Here is a 24430-nt window from a genome sequence, read left to right on the forward strand (position 1 = left end):
TGAACATACGACCTCTGTTTGAAATTGAAAGTAGTAAGACTTTGAACCGGTGGTTACAATAGCTTATTCGGATGGGACCTCAGCTACACATTATCTTATAGTTATGTTTATCTTGCAAAGGGTTTTTTACATGCATACTTCTATAATTAATAGTTGGTGGATATTTGAAAAAAAGACATGGATTTTTTATTTTAATAAGGTTTTAAGAGAGTATTAGTTTCTACTACGGTACTTCCAGAACGATACGACCTTCAAACCTTCAAGAAAAGAGCATACTCTCATCTTAAAGGCAGGCAACACACTTCGTGTCCCATCAGAATTGGTATCGGCATTGCCCCTCTGGTATTGCAGATGTCCATGGGCAACTGTAATTGCTTACCATCAGGCGATTCTTCTCCTCTTTTGCCTCCTATTTCATAAAAAAATATGTATTCGTTGTTTCAATCATTGTTTATATATTATTATTTTTAGTTGATGGTATAAGCCAAATGGCTATTTTTGTTTTGATACCAAATACTTAGGATCCAGACCTGCAACCGTACTTCTGCACCCCATAACCTTGACGCTGACAAAATTGTCTCAATAGACAGATGCCATAACAACTAAGAACTGAACTGAACTTAAATTAACAAAATAACGATCGACAAACCAGACACTTCCTAGTAAGTACCTAAATAGCCACCCGTTCACTGCTGACGCAACCTTTTGTCGCTCAACAAACACACTCGGTAAACACTACAGCTTCTATTGTTTGCGGTTTCGAAAACTTGGATGCGGTACCTGTCTACTTTTAATGGACGATGATCTCACTTGGTCCAAATAAATAACTAATGAAAATTGGTAAGTATCTCAGTAGATAAAAATGTAGTACAAAAGACATAAACGCGCGACTGTTTAGTCCTGCCCCGCGCCTATTTAGTATTTGTGAATGGTATTTTTTTATAGTTGACTACAGCGTATCGAGATGAGTATTATAGTTGAGTTGGGAGCCCATACATGAAAAGTACGCAATCTTAATTTAATAATTACAGTTGACGGGTAGAAAATAGCACAACAGCATTACCGTATCTAATCTCACATTATTTCAATATTCGTGCGAGCCAATAGTGTCTTGACATACACTTGCAAGCTTTTGTCTGCCCACTGCGCACAAAGGCGTGATGTCATAAGGCCATAGCATGTAAGAGATTTGGCACAGGTTTAGATATACTAAAAGTGACATTGTCGATTTTTCGCTTAATTTGACCTTAGTCCTGGGCCGATAAAGTAGAACACGAGTAAACAAACCAATTTATTACTACGTAACCTCGCACTTTTGAAGAATAAATGATCTAATCATTATTACACTCAATCCTCGTATTCACATTCACTTTTAGTTGAAATATTCGTTAATTATGCATGTTTTGATAAAAATAAACTTTGCGAGAATTTTAGGTTATGCTAGACTTCGGTCGCATTTGCTGTACATAAGCATCTTTTAATTATCAGTCAAATAATATTTTATTAATGTGTAATAAATAAGCTATCTCTCTAACATTTTTGGCTTTGGAACCTATTGAAATGGAGTATTTGTAGTCAAAAATAAACCTACGAGGCATTTGGCGTACAACCCAAAATAATTCTCACTAGTTTGTTTTCCACATACATAATTTTCCATTACATAAAACCGACTTCAATGAGGGAGACCGGTGAAAAAAAAGTTTATTTTGGATTTCATACAATAAAATTATAAAAATTGTCTTGAAAATCTAATTTGCTTAACAAACACAGCAAAGAGGATGAATCGTCATACGTGGAACTATGCATCGTTAAAAAGTTCCATTCTGATCATCATCAGCAAATCCACTTCATCAAATGTCACTTTTTAAATGTAAATTGATTGATATGTTGATGTAAATACAAAAATCACTATATGTATGCCTTCCACATTAGAAGAGTTCCCTCGGTTCCTCATGGGGATCCATCATCAGAACTGAGTTTAGACAAAAACGGGGCCAAAGTGAACTATGCGTCGTTAAAAAGTTCCATTCTGATCATCATCAGCAAATCCATCAACATCTCAAAAAAGAACCAAGACTGACAGTGTTTCGTGCTAAAGTGAAAGACCTATTATTAAACAAGACTTTGTACAACATTATTGAATTTAATGAAGTGTAAATGTTACAAATTATGACATGCATGCACTTTAGTTTAAAAATGCCTGACTAGTCGCACTTGTTAGTAGTATAGATATTATGTACATGATGTATATTTTAAATGTACCTATTACCATGTGTGATGAATAAACTATTATCTACCTATCTATTATCTATCTATCTATCATTTCATCAATTTTAAATGTAAATTGATTGATATGTTGATGAAAATACAAAAATCACTATATGTATGCCTTCCACATTAGAAGAGTCCCCTCGGTTCCTCATGAGGATCCATCATCAGAACTGAGTTTTGACAAAAACGGGGCCAATCTGTGTACATATAAATTCAATAAAAAAAATCATAATCAGTTCAGAAATGACGGAGTTATGAAGTCTTCTTCTTCTTCCTTGCTCTTTCCCACTTTAGGTGGGGTCGGCTCTCCTAATTATTGTGCGCCACGACATTCTATCGAGGGTTGTCGGGTCAGGAAGATTATTCCTATCAAGGAGCGTGCCCATGCTGGTCCACCATGTTGCCGGCGGGCGTCCTCTGCCTCTCTTTTTCTCCGGCAGGTCTAGAGCTTTTTTGACGGAGTTATGAAGTAACAAACATTAAATAAAACAAAAACATATGTACCACCGAAATGAGAACCTCCTCCTTTTGAAATCTTGAGGTCGTTTAAAAAAGACCAAACTTAATTTTACGTATTTTACATATTATAACTATTTTCAAATGATAACGGAATTCAGTAATGACAATAAATAATATATTTAAGAACAAATTAAGATCCCGATAATGATTAAATAATTTGTTACGAGTTTGAACTGATTAAATACAAGTCCTGATAGACAAAATTACTTGACAAATTCACTGCCAACGTTTTCGTAGCACTACGTAGCCGATCCCAGCGTTTTCCCGCTTTCTAGAGGAAACTAACAGAGAACCCTCCGAGCGGGTTCTCGGCACTCAATTTGTTAAAGAATGTTGTCTTTTCTAGCAGCCTATATCTCGGTCCACTCAGCTTAAGCCTATGTCGTAAAATCAATGTTTAGAGTGGACCAAGCAATTCCGCACACAATGTGTCCGCCGTTTATACTCTTGTTTACGTCCACAACAAGATACTATCAGTATTTCTATAATGATGTCAGTATTTTGTTTGTCTATTGCTTTCAACTCCTAAGTAGAGGTCATGTTATTCTATGAAGCTGGTGGTATCCTTGCGGCAAGGTGTGACTCGCAATAAGTTTCGTTCGAACCCCAACTTGCAAAAATCGTTTTGGCACCTATGAATGTTTTAGTTGCTTTTAGGTTCAAGCCCCAACTTCCAAAAATCGTTATGGCACCTATGAATATTTTTGTTGCTTTTAGGTTCGAACCCCAACTTCCAAAAATCGTTTTGGCATCTATTAATGTTTTAGTTGCTTTTAGGTTCGAACCTCAACTTGTAAAAATCGTTATGGCACCTATGAATGTTTTAGTTGCTTTTAGGTTCGAACCTCAACTTGTAAAAATCGTTATGGCACCTATGAATGTTCGTAAAAAAACTAGTATATAATATTTACTAGAGGTAGTATGCGCTTGTACTTTCACACTTATTATTGTTAAGTCTATACACATGAAATATAAATTGCTGTTATTGCTTAACAGGTGGAAAAGTCTTTACACATGAAATATAAATAAAAGTGTTAAATGTTTAAGAGGTGGAAATTCTAAGATAAAATCGTGGTCCAACCGAACTAAATAATTATTCGGTGCCAAATGTTTTATGGTAACTATAGGCTACATGACAATTTTTTTATCAATCAGGTTTGTTTATAGGATAAAATAGCTATAACGAACCCATTGCATTAAAGCAATACAAAAGTCAGAAATGATAGTCAAAGTTCGACAGCCGTAGTCGAAACGCTCTTAACTAAACGATAAGTGTACGTGACGTCACGGTCACTGAGCGCCCATTTTGAAGTATGGAAAACAAGAAAATTGCGATTTTGTCGGTGAAATATTACGTTTATGTATATAGTTGCTATACAATATTTTATTGGATAAAATTGAAGAAATCGAATGGTACTCTTACTTTCTTTCTGTTCGGAAGTTAAAATAAAAACCTTTATTTTGAAACTGTCCGGTCCAGTATTTTTTATCGTTTCCTTATATTATTTTAATATTCACATTATTGTGTTGTGATAAATGGCTCATTGGATAACTATTTTCCTAGATTTAGTTTTTAAAATTCAACACGTGTCATCATCCCTAGTAGTTTTTTTTTAATCTTTATAAGAGAGCTTTATCGCTTAGCGATTATGTCGCTCGATATAATCAACATACAATCACACATACCTGCGGTGGCAGCATGGTTCCATTTTTATCACTTGTCACTATGCCCGTCTCTTTCGCACTTACATACTTGTTAGAACGTGACAGGCATGGTGACAAATGATAAAGAGCCGACCATATTAGCCCTACTGTAGTAGTTGTTGCTGTGTTGTCACTATTGACAACCAGAACTACTGCTTAATACACCAGGACCATATATCGACATCTATTTTAGCTGTAAAATTGGAAACATGTTTTTTTTTTTTTGTTACCTCTTCTTCAAATATGATCTGTCATTGCTTTTTAGTTCGTGTAGCTACCGTTGGCGCTTGTTGCGTATGCAGCTGTAATGTTCAGCCAAGGTATGGTTGGACCGGACTGATATAGTGTTATGTTCACGATGCTTGATATAAAAATAACCTTTACTTAATTTAGTCGTTATCTTTTATCTATTTTTCAATTTGTTCACTCTATATTATTTTATGTCTTTTTCCTTCTTGTCTGTTACCTTTCGTGATTTTTCTCACTTGATGGTCTCATGGGAAGATCAGCGCTGGAAGCCACCAGCAACATGCTGAGATGAGGCCATTTCGTGGCACTTTATACTTCCTTCGTTTTGTTATATCATGTAATTTAATGTGTCTTGTTTGTGTCTACGAATAAAAATTATTCTATTCTATTCTATTCTATTCTAAATAATAAATCCTTAATATAAATGCTCTGTATGAGCTTACGGTGGCAATGTTTAACGAATCATTGACATGAGGCAATACACATTCAAAAGCCGACAATTTACAGATATTCCAAGTCAGATTTGCAAATCAAAACGGAATCTCTCTTGTCATCCGCTTACTCCCACCTTTGTCAATCGAATAGCCAATTGATCACTTACCCATTAGACGAAGCATTGCACTCGCACTTACCACGGTTTTGTTGGCCCCCATTGAATACCTATAGTATTATGAGCGACCGCTCAGTTTAGTTCTGTTGTCAGGGTCAAGTTTGATCAAATTTGTGTCGGCTATACCTTCCATTGCTATAATATTCATGTGTTCGTATCAATGACGTTTGACACGAACTGTTCGTGCGCCCGAAAATGTACCCAGGTACAGAGAAGATTACCTACTTTTCTACTTACAGAACTCTCACTTGAGTTGCTTGATGTGTTCTCCTGCTCACTTGTTAGATAATGGATTATTAGACTCGGGGCCTTCGTGAGCCAAGTGGCAAGCGAGTGAAATGCCTGTTGTTACCTAGTTTTGCACTTGTATTAAATTTTATGTGTATTTTTTTTGCTGCTCAATATCGGAGCTCAGGCCGTAGTAAAAAGCCGGGACAACGCTAGGGAGATGATGATCAAGGTTCAAAATTAAGAATATTTACTACTAGGATTTAACAACTGGGACCGCTTTGTCTGTAATTTTGTTTAGTCTGCCGATTTTTTCGGGGAAAGGGCACATCAAATACATAGCTATTTGTGCGTAACGTACAAATAGTCATGTCAGATAAAAGCCATACCTATGACCACCACCCGAGGTTTTCGACAGATCTCCAAGACTACGACTGACCCGGTATTGACGGGTATGATTCCTATTGCGGAGTCTACTTGAGCTGGTCTACGTGTTGGCCATTCAAGCCGATTTCATAACGCAACTACACAGTGTTGTAAGTAGGTATTTAACAAACCGGTGGATGGCAGATAAATTGTATCTGTTTACAATCAGAATGTACTTGTGCCCCATATCGATATCTTTGTTGCTGGTATTATTGTCTAATAACGGAGTTTCTACATAAAATACATGATATTATTACTAAAGCATGTATGCAAAATGGCTATAAAAGATATAGAAATAGATTGTTACGAAACGAAAAGCACACATAGCATGTATTACGGAGTTTCATTTGATATTTTCACACCTTTTTTAAACCTAAATACCTTTTTGCATTCTGTACAATTTTGCACTAGGGTCTCGAAGGGGAAGCAAGAACAAATACAGTGTTTAATAATAAACAGACGTATATTTATTCAACGACTCACAATCCCCACACAAATCCTCAGAAAAAATACAAAAAGAGTTTAACAGCTTATACAACTACGTTGAACTAACGTTCGCTAGTTTACGGATGTAACAGCGCCATCTACCGGGACTTTGGGTAAACCAATTTCGATATGCGTTTCGTACACATTCCTTAAGTGGATTTTCTTCACCGTAAACGGGTTCATTTCTATATATATATGTGAGATTTCTCAGCAGTTCAACAATAAGTGTGTGTACCAGGCTCCTGCTGGGCGAACACTTTGGCGGAACCGGCGCCCACCACCAGACACATATTTTCCAGTGTCGGTACAATTACCACCCGGCCACAAAGAACCATGGCCCATATGGAAGGCGCGGAACAGGCTCAGGTCCCAAGTCAGCCGTTATAAACAAAACATGGCCGGATGGGGAATGCTTCGCGGTCACTCTACTCAATGCGCTTGCTACACAGCACCGCAAATCATGGCGCACCTCTTGGCATGCCCCGCGTTACCGTACTCCTGCTTGGAGTTTGTTCTGAGGAATGCGACGTTTAGGACTGTCAGCACTGCTGCTTTCTGGGTATTCCCTGATTAAGGGAACCTCGACACGAAAGAAGAAGAAGAACAATAAGTAATATCGTAAAAGCGCCTAATGATGGCTTACAGACACTCCATTCGATATTGATATATTTTGAGATCAACTTATACCTTTAAACGAGACGAGAGAAAACTTTATATTTATATATTTTGGGGATCTCGGGAACGGCTCTAACGATTTAGAAGTTAACTACATATATGGATTATATACTACAATCAAAAAACGAAAGCTTACCGTTTTAGTTTAGGCCGGCTTCCTTTTAAGAAGTGTTTATTTACCTTATCTATTACGTATCTTTGACTGAGACAATAAGCTCTATGACGTTTAAGATATATTGTGTAATCGCACCTAATGATGGTTTATAATTTACCTATATCTGGCGACCGGTCTGGCCTAGTGGGTGACCCTGCCTATGAAGCCGATGGTCCCGGATTCGAATCCCGGTAAGGACATTTATTTGTGTGATATGCACATATATTTGTTCCCGAGTCATGGATGTTTTCTATGTGTTTAAGTATTTATAAATATTTTTATATCATACAGATCGTGTCATTCAAGATGACGTGCAGATTTGTCAAATCTAACCTTTAATAACATGACAATAGGGGGATAATATATCTATAGATCTAAAACGCACCTTAATTTTTTTTAATATTTGCACAGAAGCTAAAAATAAGAAAATTGTTTCTAAAAATCCACAAATTTATTTATGATCGAACTCATGGATAACTTCTTTTGTTAAACTTACGAAAAATTATAATTCAAAAACATGATACCTGTGATCCGAGATCCCGCCCACGCTTACACTCAGCTTAACCAACGGGGCCTTAAAGTCGCGAACTTTTCGTGACAATTTTACGAAATTTTCAGAAACATTTCCTTCAATCGATTTCACAGCTGCTAAGGTGTTTCTATTGGCTGCCTAATTCGAAGCATTGCAATAGAGAGATTTTTTTTCGAAAGTACCCTTTCACTGTTTAATCTAAAGGTCTATAGAACTTTTTAGATTGAACCTGTTTCCTTAAGAGAAAATTCCTCACCCATACGTATCTTTGAGCTGTCTCAATAAACTCTCTAACAATAAGTAATATCGGGTAACCGCGCCTAATGATGGTTTATCGTACGTACGCGCCGACGCCAATTATAAGCGAACGATTCGTAATTATTTTCATACTTGGTATTCGTTTCCATTGTTCTACGGCTTTGGTTCTTTCTTGAGACCAGATATAGGTAGAAGTTAATGTAGTGCCATATTGTATAGTTTGGTATTGCAGTCGTTTATCACCCCTCATACTCGTATATACCAATGTCAAATTAGGGGATGATAAGAAGTGTTCTGGAAAATGCATTTTTTGGCACTAAGCAATTCTTGATAATTTGATATAAAAAATTCTTAATGATTATTGTTTTATGAAAAAAAAAAAAATTAAAAAAAGACCGAAAGCGTTGTCTGACCATTTCTCAGGCGCATTAGGCTGCGTTTTGACTAAAAAGTAAAAATGTGTTGCAAGGGGTGTGTTTTTAATAGTAGATTGTTAACCAAGGGATTAGATGGAGCCTTTCAACCGAGTTAAACACTCTACTTTTCATTTCGAACAAGAGGTAAATAAAATATATGTGCATTTAACTTCCGTAGTATTTCTTGACGGTACCTTCAATTAACAATTTAGATAAAAATATCGTTATTTATGGAACGGGGAGTTCATTATCAGAATGAAAACTTTACAACAAATCTATTCAAAACCAAAAATTTAATTGACTATCTTAAAAAAAGAAAAAAAGATACTTAGAAACTACTGTGCTCTAGAGCAGAAACGTATCATTTTCTGCACACTTTTTAAAACAACAACAATACCTACACTTTCAGAGCATGACAGATAGATAGATAAAGCGTTTATTTGTTTCGCATGAGAAATGAGAACCAATGGAATCGCTTAATTTGTTTGCCTCGCTCAGCGTGAAATGATCATATTGGTTCTTAAAAACACATCCCTCACAACACATTATTGGTCGAAACGCAGCCTTAGCTTACGGCCCGATTCGAAGAATGAGATACGACAACGATAAGTTCTGGTTTAGATAAGTTCTCATTTAGATATCGTTTGGATGTCGTATAATTGACAGAAGCAGCTCGATTCGGGCAACCAATGTCACTTTGACGTTAGAAATATCGTAGATCTTATCGGGATCACAGCGTAATCGAAATAAACTTCGAAAATGACGTCAATTTCGACATGTCGTTTTGTTATCGATCTTTTTAAAATCTTTCCATGATCTTAAACGTGTCCTAATCATCTTCGAATCTGATTTGACGGACTCTAGCAAGGTGTTATGGAAACGCGTCCATATAATGGCCGTGCGATTATGCCGCGAACGCGCGTTTTTATCCCGCTTGACAAACCGGCAGGCCGGATGGGCCTTTATTACACGCTTTGATTTGCCTACCCGTTCATTAAAACTAACCACTATCTACTATCTAATTACACTTTTGACCATATGTGAACCTTAAGTCTTTGCAATAAGATTGACGAATTGTCAGTTAACATGGTACCCTTCATTATCTACTGGATTATCTATGCGACATACCTGAAGTTGATCGATCTGTTTATGTTTTTATGTTATGCGTAGAATTTTATTGGCATGCAACAGTGGCGCCTGATGATTATGGATTATGAGAAAGTTGTTATGTTATACTTAAAAAATGTCAAGTAATAATAGCCCGCGAGCTAAAAACAGATTTCCATGACCAATAGCATCCCGGTCGATAACTCGTACAGTGATTAAGAGCGATGTGTTATGAACCCTGGTGGACGTCAGTTGCCGCTCCGTTGGTAGGTTGAGGAAGGGTGCCCATTCAAATACGAAATGAAAACGTACATTAGGCTCAATAGGTTCAAAGATATCTGGGATGCGATGGCTGACAAAATTTGCGCCTGGCCCGCGCTCCAGAAGAATTGATAGCATTTTTGCAAGTTCACATTAAATAAATGTGAGCAATGAGGACCACGCCACCGTAGAAAACGACATGAACGCCGTAGAAACGCTGAATGTGAATATTTACCTCTGTCTTGAATTTAGTTCATTCCAAGTACATTTAAAGAATTCTAGTCACATACTAAACTTCCAATTCCCCCGTAACAAAGCACGTCAATCAATCTCTAGTTTCAATAAGGAGACGCATTCGAACTTTGATAATTCAACATGATTTGATATTGACCCCACCTTACTTGCTATGTACAGTCAGTAAAACTATTTGCTTAGCACCCCTGCATACTTGTTTTATATGCACTGTGCTAAGATAATTGATTTTCTGACTGTAGCCTGTAGACACCAATGTAAAAGTATCGGCGTGTATTGATATGTCCAGAGAAAGTTTAAAAATTGCAAATTTTCCAACCATAAACAGTCGTATAAATATATTTCACATAAGTTATGCGAAAAATACTATAAAAATCTCATAATTTTCTATGGGAAACGACATTTTTCAATTTGGAAATGATTTTTCCTTTATCAAATAAAGTAACAATTTTCCAAACGATTTAAAGGAGAATTTCAGCATTTTGGAAAGTCTTCGCTTCTTCAATAATTAAGTACCTATGCCCAGTAACAAAAAATTAATATCAAACCATGATAATATTTTTAAATTTGGAATAAGGCTCAAGTGCGCCCGCGCCGTGTCGGATTAGCGAATGCGTCGGCTATTAGCGCGTGATTTATGATGTGAGCCCAATGGAACGCTGCGAGAGATCTAAGGATGTTGGCAAAACTATCGATAGTTTGCTGTTCCATACCCTAAAATCTTCGAAACTCCCCTTCACTCGCGCTTCGATGGTTCTTCTTGGTTAGTGGGTGTTATGTTCAGGGATGGACAAAGTATCGATAGTTCAGGACCTAAATTCATCGATTTTTTTTTCGCTCGCATGGTTCTCTATGGGTAGTTCTCTCTCGCTTGGTTCTGAAATGTTCATAAATACATAATAACAGATGTGTTGACCTATTTGAAACTAAGGATATTGTTTAAAAGATTTGTCATAAAACTCACGAAGTCTTTAAAAAAAACATTAATTTTATATTATATTGGAGTACATTTCTGTATGTTGAATCGTATCAAAAAGTTGTTAGAAATTAAATAGATATTGGTTTCAAAAAATTGCGGGTTTGGCGAGCCACAGACTTGCTCATCAGAGAAAATTTTAAAGGTCGCTGCTGTCGGTTCCGACAGGGAACATGGAGGACCATATATATATATGAAAATGAAAATGAAAAATGATTTATTTAGCTATCAAAATTTCATCTTATTACATAGTAGAAGAGTATTACATTTTTAGGAGTATTCTATTGTTAGATAGCCTAGGAATAGTGTCCTGAGCCCTAAACTAAGTAAACCTGTCTTATAAAGATCAAGGAATAAACTACCTCTATTTTTAGAAATTTAGCAAAGGTTGGTTGGCTACACAAATTTAATAATTATATACTCATATTGCTTACTTATATACGAATACAATATCAGTAAAAAAATTAAATGCTTGATTTGTTAAAGAAAATACAAAAATCACTATATGTATGCCTTTAACATTTGAGGAGTTTCCTCGATTCCTCATAGATTCCACCATCAGATCTCGAGCTTAACAAAAATGTGTCTTGAAAACCTAATATGCAAAAAAAAGTTATTGTTTGTGACAACAGTTTTTATAGTTTAGCGAGTATATGTCACAAATTAATTTAAAATATAATGGAAATCGAGATAAGGTCAAAAATATTTTATGTTATATTTATTACGCAAAATTATATCAAAAACTAATTTAAAACGACATTAGAAATTGGTTAAAAATATTGCTGCACTCGATAAATCGATGCATCGATAAAATGATCGATACTTTCCCGTCGACACTTTTTCCTCTACGCTAGCAGGTCCGCTACAGGTAGTACAGGTGCGTCAGGTTCTCACAGGCGCGTGTGTGCGTGCGATTTGTCCGCCGATAACATCTCGAGATCGCCACTTTATTTGTCCCCGACAAACTTTAATGCCGCTTTTATTTTTGTTTAATAAAAGGCGGGCTGTATGAAGTTCGGCTTTCCATGTTATTTGCTAATTATTTATTGATGTAATTATTGTAAAGATGAAGGGAGAAAATCTAGTGCTAAAAAATCTTTGTACTTACAATGAGTCATATACTCAGCAAAAACATATAAACATATTTTTAGCGTACGATTTTTTGTCTTTAAATTGGGAATCAATACATTCTATAACTATTATCTTTCTGTAAAGATTCTAAAGGACATACTTACTTCATAAATAATTAATACTCAATATCAAACCTGTTATGTGGACAAGTACCTACTTGTATAAATTTTTGTGTATAACGCAAGTTTTTACGAGTCAATCCCAAATACCCAAAAAAACTATTTGGAAGGTATTATTAAGCTACATCGGTTTAACTATAATTAACTATCGTAATTACTACTTTAAAAGCTTTCGGCGCGTGAGAAATTATAAGCAATAGTTTAAAAACAACACCAAATCGACATCTTTTACGGTAATCGAAACAAACTTTTCACTATCAAGAAACCGTTAAAATCTAAATTATTACAGCAGACAATTAATTGTAGTTTCAATATCCAATCGCGTCTCTATCGCGTCAGTAATGATGCGCTGTCAATGTCCAGAACCCAGAACTATTAGTCGAACATTTCAATTAAAATGAATTATCGACTATCGATACTTCGTTTTACAGCGATGTGCATTTATCTAAATCAGTTTGGACATCCTTTTCTGTTGCGCGTAAATAATTAACGTTTTTTTTTTTTAATTTTAGTTATTTTCATTAATAATTGTCTTAATTAATCTGTGTAACTTTTTCAATTTGAATATGTAAGTCCTATCTTCTGTTATAAATAATCGCAATTTATTTCTTAAACGCAAAATAACTACTGTCTAGATTTTAATCTTTGTTATTTATATAATTTTGAAAATGTATAAGTACCTAATCATTATCTTGATCAATCAATTATTGCAATTTAAGTCTACAAATGTACGAATCAATTATGTCATTTCAACTCCAAACTGTACATTTTAGAATTTTAATCTTTATCATTAGATCCAACTGTCTCATTACCATAAATTCGTTCATACGTTCCAAATATAACTAGATTTATCTCAAGATATATCTTTAGATGGTATCGTGTTGTGGGTATAACAAAGCAAACAGAACAGATGGATACTTTGAAACAAAAAAGGCTCAAACATCAACTTACGTTACTAGAATTTTACACCTCAATGGGTCAGGTTAAGATTGAATTTCGATTGAGTATGAGTATCAAGTTAAAACGTTATACATTAAATGTGTGACAGATGACCAGTTGTTGGCCGTATTTATAGGCATGACCATATTTGAGGGTATTGAAAAGTAAAACCATTGTTTTAGGATTGAGCCGTAAAATAGCTGAGCGTGAGAAATAATTGCGTTGGAACTATTAGGTCAAGGAATTTAATTAGTATTGGTTAAAGAGCATTGAACATTTTTATTTATCTTTGTGACTACTCTTTTAATTCTTAGCTTAAGTTTATTAAATTATCGATCAAACGTGAAATTACATCACTATTTATTTCTAACAGTCTTAATAATAATTCATCCTTCATCTGTCCCACTGCTGGGCATATGCCTGTTTTCATGCCCGATTTTGTTATAGTCCCCACGCTGGCCTAAAGCAGGTTGGGGCCTTCACAATACACTTTCGAATTTCCTCCTGGATTTATACATACAAGTTTAACAATCCTACAATCTTTAAAAGCGAAATTTCCCATCACAATCTTAATTACCAATAAATTGCTCATCCACAAAACCCGTTTAAAATGGTACAAAAGCCGCACTATAACGCGGCGTGTAAAAAATGATGTAGAAAGTAGTATGACAACGCGCACACATGACTAGCATTGCGTTGATTAGGCGGCTTGGTGTGCGCAGGTGCGCGGCGGTAGATTGACTAGAAGCGACATACACTCCTGGCCAAAAGTGTAGAAACAAGCTTATATGTATTTTTACAGTACATATGGTGCTACTTTACCGCACTAGTGCGAAAATTAGCATATTACGTTACTGTGTCGAACATTTAAAGGGCCATATGTACTGTAAAACGTTGTACGATACATGTGCGAATAGGTAATTCGCAACTCGTAATGTACTATTACAGTACATATGGTGCTACTTTCCCGCACGCGTGCAGGAATGAGCACTTTAAAGAGCCATATGTACTGAAAAAGGGTTACGGTCTAACTGAGGTGGGGAATGTAAACGCTCCAGGTAGATTTACGACGATAATATATTTGTAAAACGTTGTACGACACACGTGCTTCTTGGTGTGCTGAGGCCAGAGCCTTTATCAAGAGCATAGGCTGAAAGAAATGGGCTGCGACCCTCGCTCTGGTTCTTTCCTGGTCCAACAAATATCACTGGCCATTCAGCGAGGCAAAGCTGCCCGTATTTTTGGCACTTTTGTTCCGGGTGAAAATCAGAGTGGGGGGTAGGTATCTATTTGTTTTTTGTTATATAGGTACTAGGTAGGCCGTTGACGAAACGTGTTGTGGATATATATTTTGTAAGATAGGTGCATATTACGATGACGAAGCGTGTTGTGGTTTTTTTTTGCTTGTTTACGTATATATTGACGAAGCCCGCGTCTTGGATCTGACATATATCTTGATATGATTTTCATTGTGTTTTTTATAAATGAATTGAATAGGTTCTGTAAAATCGATTCACGATGTGAGTGGTCAGTTATTGCAAAATGTTAAACCACGTTCTTGTTTACGCAGATTTCCGTTCAGGTTCCGTTTAGCCTACATAGGGAACTGACAGACAGACACAGTTCCTTTCGCATTTATTAGTAGGAATTCATATTTGCACGACTACGGACTACGGACACTCGTGTTTATGACTTAAAAGTACACAAAATCAAAAAAAATTACAGGACGAAACCAACGCAGTAAGTTTTTAAAATTATACAATTTATTATATGTAAGTCCGCATGTTTTTTCTTTAGGCGCGCTGGACATTTTTTTAGATACGAAAAAAACATTGAATTCGCGACACTGTTACGTTACCGTAACCGACACCTCTGTATATAAGTATGTATATATATTTTGTGTACGTACTTAGATACACATGCAAATTGGCATTTTTTGAGATGGGATTCCAGTTTTCACTTCTGTCGGCACTCCCGGAGTGCCACTGTTTTTTTTATTGAGCACTTCCAGTATCTCTTTGCATCTAAACCACATATCTATATAAGGCATGGGATGGCCGCAGCTCCTTTTACTGTTAGTTGTAAACAGATATATGACGCGATTAAACGTGTAACTAAGTACGTGGCTATAGTATATTGCTGTACTGTCCACTTCGTCTTTGTAGTGTATGGGAATGAAGAATTTATGGGATAAATGGTTGAATTGTTTAGTACTTTATTGGTTTTGGAATACGGGAAAGAAACATTTGTTTCATTTTAAAAAAATATCACATTTGCTCGAAAAATATCTTATTTCATGCAGGTATACTGACGGACAAAGGCATTTATTATTCCCACGGGAGCTATGGATTGTGAAAAAAAAATTGCTACCGAGGGAGTTGTATCTTTTTTTTTTATTCTCACTAATTTGTACGAACCAAGTAGGTAAAAATCAGTTTTACTTAAAAAAAACTGATGTTTATAAATTATTTTTATTGATTACGTTAAAAAAAAAAAAAATTTAATATTTTTGTTTATGTTTAAAATTATTTAATTTGATTAATTTAACAGCCGTATAAAATATTTTTACATAATAATCAATCATGGCTGAATGCTGGATAGGTCTGTGCCTTCAATGCCTAACCTATCAAGAAATTACAAAATGGCGGACGAATGATTGATATGTCACCGTATTTAAGAAATATTTCGCTTAAAATTTACTTTTTTCTTCGCAAGTGTGATGAAAAACATTGTGTGTAACTCCAGGGGTAAGAATATTGCAAACTCGGGTCTTTAATTCCCTCCAGCCACCCTCGTATCCAAAACTTCACGAGGGGGTCGTTGCACAAATGTACTATTAAAATTTTTTTCAATCTTCTTACATCACTGAATCTTTTCCTTTTTTAGGCAATTTGTGCAAATTTGGTCTAAATGTTTGGGTTAAGTAAATCTGTTTTCTAATTTACCTAAGTATTGTATTTTTTATACGAGATTCACATCGGTATTTTTTCTTACTGTATGAAAATACTTGTAGGATTTAACAACTGGAGACGCCTTTAAGAGCTTACCCCTCTGTCGAACCTCGGCCAATGGTCATATGTATTGTACACGGAAAAAAATATTTTTTACAATACTACCAGAATGTATAGTAAATGGGAATTTGTTCTTGTAACAAATTTTGCGTTCTCCTAACATTTTTTTCTGTTCAGCCAACCATTGGATTTGGTGCGATTACAATTCGTTTGTAACGGGCAATGTTCAATTCTAGTAACTTGAAAGCTTGTAAAGGTTAAGATCTAAATGTTATATCAACAATACTCAAGGGATAGTTACAATAGAATCGTCGTCTTTACAATTCCCATCGTTGTCGCAGCTATATAAAAATACGATACTACAAGAATGTGTAGTAAGCGGAAATTTGTTCTGCTAACTAATTTAACGTTCCCTTTACTAATTTTATTGTACGACCAACTATTTTGATGTGGTAGCGATTTCAATTCGTTTGTAACGGGCAATGTTCAATTCTAGTAACTTGAAAGCTTGTAAGGAATAGTATCTAAATGTTTACACCAACAATACTCAAAGTAAGTTACATTATACTATTGTTGTTATTAGTGTTATTACAATACGGATCGTTGCGTCTGGGAGAGCGGAGGGGCGCGGGAGGCGCGCGGGGCGGTTTCAAACAGTATGGCGCTGATCGTGACCAATCGTACTTACGTCGCCCGCGCAAAAGTAGTGACAGGCAGTTATAGATTTACTTTGCAGTGAAAATAACAAAAGAAAAACTTGTGTCTTACTGAAAATGGACGAAGACATCGCGCAAATATTGCATGAGTGGGATCTGTCAGAATACTACGAGATATTCAAACGTAAGTCTTGTTTCCATTTTTTTATATTCAAATGTATTATCTGTACATTTTTTTCTTTTGTGCCGTATTCTAATTTTAAAATGCCTACATAGACAATACATTAAAAACACAATCTATCTCAAACATACTCCAACACGGAACAAAAATCAATCAACCGATATTGAGGTTGTATGTACCTATTGGAGTTACATGTGAATAATTTTCAAGCAAGTTCTGATATTTCTGATTCAGTTGTTTGTCGTGTCTAAACATGTTTTAAAGTTATAATATGGCCCAGTGTGTCTGTTTGTCTGTTACTTCACGCTTTAACGCTGAACCGATTTAGATGACATTTGGTATGGAGATAGTTAGAGTCCCGGGGAAGGAAATAGGATAGTTTTTATTCCAGAAATCGTGATTTAAGGGGGTGGAAGTTTGTATTAGAAATGACTTATTCCACGTAGATTAAGTCGTGGGCAAAAGCTAGTAGGTATAATAATATGCCTCCTACTAGTCCTACTGGGTAGTAAGTAATATTCCCAGCACCTTGTCAAATCTACCGCATCGGCACCGTTGCCGTTGCAGAGGTAGGGTAGTTTTCGTCCACATGTGTCAGTTTTCCTTATGTATATATTTATTTATATTCAAGTACTTTCCAAAAGCTTAATAGAAAGAAAGGGTTAAGTTTTGTTTGTATTTACAGAAAATAAGATCACCCTCAAAACATTCAACATATTGGATCAGGGAATGATACAAGAACTGATTAAACCAATTGGAGACAGAGCCACATTCATAAGCAACTTAAATATTTGGAAACAAATATCAAATGATGATGATGATGATTTCTCTCTTAGTCTCAGTCAGGTACCTATCTGTTTCAATATTTAGATAATTTAATAATATGACGTTGCATTATTGAAATAAATAATTATTATGGGACAGTCTTACACAAACAGACCTAGTCCCACAGCACAGAATAAATAATAGTATTTCATACAGAATGGCCAGGCTATGCCCGCCCCAATCTGAATTACCTCACCCCACGGAGGCCAATTAGCGTTTGTCTCGGACTTTTGCCATAGTTCTATTGAGCCTGGGGTCCGCTCGGCAACCTAATCCCAATAATTGGTGTAGGCACTATTTTTACGAAAGTGACTGCCATCTGATCGTCCAACCCAGACAGGAAACTAGGACTTGTTGGGATTAGGTCAGGTTTCTCACGATGTTTTCCGTCACTGAAAAGCGACTGGTAAATATCAAATGAAAACTCATTGGTACGAGTCGGGGTTTGAACCCAAGACCTCCAGATTGAAAGTTTGATGTCTTACCGCCAGGCCACCAGCACTTATTACTATAATAGATAGATATGCCTAAATAAATACTTAAATACATAGAAAACAACTATAACTCAGGAACAAATTTTACTGCCTAGTAATAATACAACATTTTTCACCACGCCACTGCGAAAAATACAAGTTATAAAATATTAAAAATTTAAGCCAAATTCATGCTTTCAAAATTATATAATTCTAAATCATCTCTTTAAAGTCCATCCTACCAGATAATGTAAAGAAACAAGTCAAAACTTACTTTCCCCACATCATGCGGATAAAATGCGTTTTTCTCCTCCGCTTTCTAAGGGATAAAGAACGTTCCGAGGTGGAGTGGTGAATTTTTTTTAAACTTTATAGATCTAAGACTCTTGGAATTATTTTATGAACGTAACAATGCTATCTTTATACAAAACGACCTAAGATCCGTGAGTTCCCTAGGTACATTACGGTTAGGTATGAAAGGGTTCATGTAAATATGTTTTTTATACAAGGGGCTAATTAACTTGTGTTTTTTTAGGGGAGCAAATCGGACATTAATGTCGATGTGTTGAATGAGAAACACAGAAACGTACCACCAATAAAGAATATTACCAACTTCCAAAGCAGTCAAGATGGATCCCCTTCTGACAGTAGCGTCAACACATCAATTAATCTACCACCAGTAAAGGACCTTACCAACGAAATCGAACAGTTGACAAGTGAGGTGTACACTATTCAAAATGTATCCCCTTCTGGCAGCAGCTCAACAAATGTGTTAATAACATATACTCCAAAGCTTAAACGACAAGTAAGATTTTTTAAGTTTCTCAAACATATAGTTGTGCTGGGTGAAATCTAAAACGTGTTTCAAGATAATCAAACCTGAATATATTCATAATTTTTAACAACTTTACTATGGGGTCAACTTTGTAAATTTACAATAAATAAAACTTTCTCATACCTTTCTTATCCTTGACCTTTTCTATGAAACTGTTCAATTTTTTTTACTTACAAAGTTGATCCCATAGTAAAAGTTGTTCAAAATCATTAATGGGATTAGGTTTTATTATCTTGTATAACATTTTAGATTTCACCCGGTATTTACCATAGGCAACTACATTTTCTGTCACCAAAGTTTAGATTTGCCACCTAATTTGTATCCCCTAATTATAATATCTGCCTACAACAAATATATCTGTGACCATTTTAATTGAAACGGTCACCAAATCTGAAACGCCTAACTAATGGATATTTGCACCCAAATTAAAACTTCAATCACTAGATTTGTATAACCAGAATAGTAGATCTATCACCAAAAAATAATAATAAAAAACCTGTAAAAATACAAAAAAAAAAGAAAATAGTTTTCACAGACTCAAGATACGTGCGACGACGTGCGAAACGAGGCGAGGAGAAGTGTGTTAGGTTAACTGAGAACAAAGCGTGCGTGCCGCGGCAGCGGTCGGTAAACACCAGAACCGACTTCTGGTGGTACAATTTTGTTGCAGATCTATTTATTTGGTGATCGATTAACGCGGTTTACACACTGCTGCAGTTTCCGCATGCGGTGACGGTGTGCGAACGAGATAGCGCTGTCACGCTTACACACCGTTGCCACATCCGGTTGCGGCGCCAGTATGATAACCTAAAGCACACCCTTTATATAAAGTGATCAAATAGTTCGTCACACCATATATTTTGTATGGTGTGACGAACTATTTGGCTACTCTAGCTCTTACAATATATTTGATGCTGACTGTACATCATTGTCGGTTGTCAATAAAGTCTATTTATGTATGACTTTTTATAGCAACAACGGCTTATTATGTACTTTTGACTTGAAAATGACTGTACATCATTGTCGGTTGTCAATAAAATCTATTTATGTATGACTTTTTATGGCAACAACGGCTTATTATGTACTTTTGACTTGAAAATGACTGTACATCATTGTCGGTTGTCAATAAAGTCTATTTATGTATGACTTTTTATGGCAACAACGGCTTATTATGTACTTTTGACTTGAAAATGACTGTACATCATTGTCGGTTGTCAATAAAGTCTATTTATAAATGACTTTTTATGGCAACAACGCCTTATTATGTACCTTTGACTTGAAAATGACTGTACATCATTGTCGGTTGTCAATAAAGTCTATTTGTAAATGATTTTTTATGGCAGCAACGCCTTATTATGTACCTGTAACTTGAAAATAACACAAATTAACTTCGAGCCAACTTCAACACTGCAATAAATTTGGTTACAGGCACTGCTGGACATATTAAATAAATCTGCAAAGGGTAGAAGCTTGCTGAATTTACACAAAGAAGAAGGAATGTTGTCAAGCAATAGCAGAAGGAAGCTTTGCAATATTATCGTGGAAGATCTATTGTTAGAAGACCCTGATGTGAGGGTAACACATGAGACGCTTCTTAGTATCGCTAATAAAATTAGAAACATTTTTCCAAAGGAGAATATAACCTATGATAATAACATTGGACAATTTAAAAAACAACACAATTAAAATGTCTGCGTCTGAAATATTGTGCTTCTTGAGATACTTTGGGCTACTCGTAGGTGATTTTATTCCATGCAGTGATTACATCTGGGAGTTATACATAGTGTTAAGGAAAATAATTGATATAGTTACATCTAATGCCGTTCACAAAGATAATTGTGATTTACTACAGTCTTTAGTTACAGAACACCATCAATTATATCTAACGTACAGTAAAAAGACTTTCAACTCCTAAATTTCATTTTTTAACGCATTATAATGATATGTTACAGAAGTTCGGTCCTTTAGTGTCAATATGGTTAATGCGTTATGAAGCCAAACATCGTTTATCGAAATTGGCTGCAAATGTGTCTAGTAACAGAAAAAATCCATGCAAAACTTTGGCAATCGAGCATTAGTTACAATTAAATGAAACCTTTTTAACTGGTCTAGATGAGATCTTCGAATTTGGAATTAAAAAAACAGTAACTGATAATACTGAACGAAAAATAAGACAATCTCTAACCTTATCATCTCACCCTCTTTACCAAGTTAGTTGGGTTTCTATAAAAGGAACTAAGTACTCTAAAAATATGGTTATTACTTAAGATATATATGTGATGGCCTCTTACCAATGTTTGGTTTAATTGAGTGTATTTATGTAATGTTTGAAAATAAAACCATTATTTTTGAATTCAGTTTATTCAAGACTTTGTTTTTTGATGAGAGGCTTTATTGCTACGATGTAGAACTGACTGATAATATATTATTTTGTAATTATGACACAATTTATTCATAATATATTCCAAATACTAAGTCAGTAACATCTAATAATAGGACAAAAATTGTTCTAAGATCTCCTGTATGAATAATACGCCAAAGTACGTTTATTATTGTATGTACATTTTATTCTTACCGTCAATTCGTGCAACATTGCCTACGATGCCTTCCTCTGCCTGGCTTGAAAAACGGTGATTCTCTGTCTACTGAATATACATTTAATTCTTAATAATGGCCGCCTTTCTCCCATATCAGGAGTAAGGCATTTTCAAGCCATGCAGATTAAGCATCGTAGGCGTTAGGAGTAGACTATACAGGCGGCCAAAAAAGAACTAGATTCCCGTTGGCTGTAAGGGGCTATTACCCACCGCCGCCGCTTAATCGCCATGCAAAAACCCAAAACACAAATCAATCTGAGAAGTTCCAAAACCATCTAGGGAGGATGGTTGGGTCCCAAAACCTTACAGCCAACGGGAATCTAGTTCTTTTTTGGCCGCCTGTATATTATACACTAATGAGAAACTCTATTTTTACGATATAAGTATAACTAGGCATTTTTATTCTGTCATGTGCTGTAATGTACCTACTAGTACTAAGTAATTATCGCAGACTTATCAACCCGACACCCAATGTGATCAAAATAAAGCATTGAAATTAGAACTGTACATGACGTGGCAAATATTATAGTGTATATTTAAATACAGTGGTAGTCGTATACTGTATTTGAAATTATTGATATTTGAATATTACCGAAGTGAATAATTATTATTAACCCAATCTATTTTAACACCAGTGAGATCAGCGGAATGCTCTATTCCGCCTAACTATCAATGATTCCAATTAGACCAGTGGAATGGAGTAATCCGCTGATGTTATCGGTAGGGTGATATAATCAGTTGGTGATATTCAAATATCGATCCCCTGTTATTTTTGAATGTGGTATTAAGTATATTAAAAATTATAACAAGGATATAACGTATCACTTCAATGTAGAACTGATTTATCTATTTGATTAGAATTTTGTTATCAGTTGTTACCATATACCCAATACTTAACTTTTTAAGTAGATTCTATCGCGTGTATTATTTAACTAATATCCATTCCGACGTTTTGAGTACTATCCTGCACTCGTTGCCACGGAAGTGCCGTAGACGTCAGACGCCCGTGACGTGACCACGAGTGCAAGAAAAGAGTACTCGAAACGTCGGAATGGATAATAGTTAAATATATACGCGATATAATCCGTTTAAATTGAATTATTTCGTTGATTAACAATCGCGGTAACTATTAGGGATATAAGTACACTGTTTAGGGAGGAGTGATATTATTACTTAGTTACAGTCGCCATCAGATACATCGGTGCAGCCAAGGTAATCAAGGCGATAAAGTGCATGTTCAGACATTTTTGAGTACCTTGGCCGCTCCGATATATTACAGTCGCCAACAGATATATTGGAGCGGCCAAGTTGATCACAAAACAACGTCTTTATTGTCAAAGCGATATAGTGCACGTCCAGATATTTATAGGTACCTTGGCCGCTCCGATATATTTGATGGCAACTGTACAATGTAAAACCTTTTTTCTATAAATGTGACTCACAATCAGTTTTGTTGCCTATTAATATAAAATAATGATTGATTTCATTTGAAGTTTTTTTAAACTAGAAGTTTCCCAACTTTAGGAACCTGTTTTGTTCAAATTGTGAAATAGGTTAAGGTGACTACATTATAATTATTTAAGCTTTTCATAACATAAAATTAATATTGTATAGAAAATACTCTACAGTTAATATTGAACTACATCGCATTTATTATAACGCATAATAATTAATATATGTACATAATTATGTCTACTTATAATATTTCACAACTTGATTGCAACTTACGACTGACACGACTTGTCCCCAGCCTCTGCACAATATATAATAAATGAAATGCCAGATATTACTACTTCCCATGAAAAAGTGCTATTAAGTGGTTTTATGTTTTTATTAAAAAATCAACGTTTTCGAAAGAAGTCGAAAAAGTTGTTTTTGTTTTTTAATTCAAACAATAAGTACAGTTTACAGCAGTTTTGGGAAGTAGTATAATCAGGCATTTCATTTATTGTGCAGATGCCAAGGGATAAGTAATACAGTAGATACTACAAAATTACGTAGTAGATACTACAAAGATACGTAGTAGATACTACAAAGTTACGTAGTAGATACTACAAAGATACGTAGTAGATACTACAAAGATACGTAGTAGATACTACAAAGATACGTAGTAGATACTACAAAGTTACGTAGTAGATACTACAAAGTAACATAGTAGATACTACAAAGTAACATAGTGGTTTATACCAAGTAACATAGTGGCTACTACCAAGTAACATAGTGCTTACTACCAAGTAACATGGTAGATACTACAAAGTAACATAGTGGTTACTACCAAGCAATATAGTATATACCACAACATATTTTTGGTAACGGATACAAAAGGCTGTAGTTATTTCAACAATACACATCCAGCACTGTTAACAATTTAAGCCCTACTGCTTACTATGTAACATACTTACCCATACCATATAACTTTTACGAGAAGAGAATAGTTGAGTTTACTATTTGTAGAGTTGTCACATATAGTACGATAAAAATTGTAGGGTCTACCGAATTCTCGTTACAACAACCAGATTTTTTTTTCCGTGTATGGACT

General features: G+C 35.3%; 2 protein-coding genes across 2 annotated transcripts in view; both read left to right on the forward strand.

Annotated features, from left to right (window-relative positions):
- The window catches only part of LOC133525150 (transcription factor egl-13), a 531288-nt gene that overhangs the window by 95422 nt on the left and 411436 nt on the right, over positions 1–24430 (forward strand). The gene's annotated exons all lie outside the window — the stretch shown is intronic.
- Positions 16577–23377, forward strand: LOC133525104 (uncharacterized). Its single transcript, XM_061861355.1, has 3 exons — positions 16577–18007; positions 18995–19264; positions 20723–23377. Exons 1-3 carry the CDS (start codon positions 17891–17893, stop codon positions 20978–20980), a joined length of 645 nt encoding a protein of 214 aa, XP_061717339.1. The 5' UTR covers positions 16577–17890; the 3' UTR covers positions 20981–23377.

This window comes from Cydia pomonella, chromosome 14, assembly GCF_033807575.1.
Source record: "Cydia pomonella isolate Wapato2018A chromosome 14, ilCydPomo1, whole genome shotgun sequence".
Taxonomy (NCBI): Eukaryota; Metazoa; Arthropoda; class Insecta; order Lepidoptera; family Tortricidae; genus Cydia; species Cydia pomonella.

What these genes read in the sequence shown, in the direction of transcription:
- LOC133525104 (XM_061861355.1), top strand. Translation starts at nt 17,891, where the DNA reads ATGATACAAGAACTGATTAAACCAATTGGAGACAGAGCCACATTCATA. An exon ending in TCTCTCTTAGTCTCAGTCAG is followed by an intron (nt 18,008 to 18,994) that starts GTACCTATCTGT and finishes GTGTTTTTTTAG; the next exon opens with GGGAGCAAATCGGACATTAA. An exon ending in CTCCAAAGCTTAAACGACAA is followed by an intron (nt 19,265 to 20,722) that starts GTAAGATTTTTT and finishes ATTTGGTTACAG; the next exon opens with GCACTGCTGGACATATTAAA.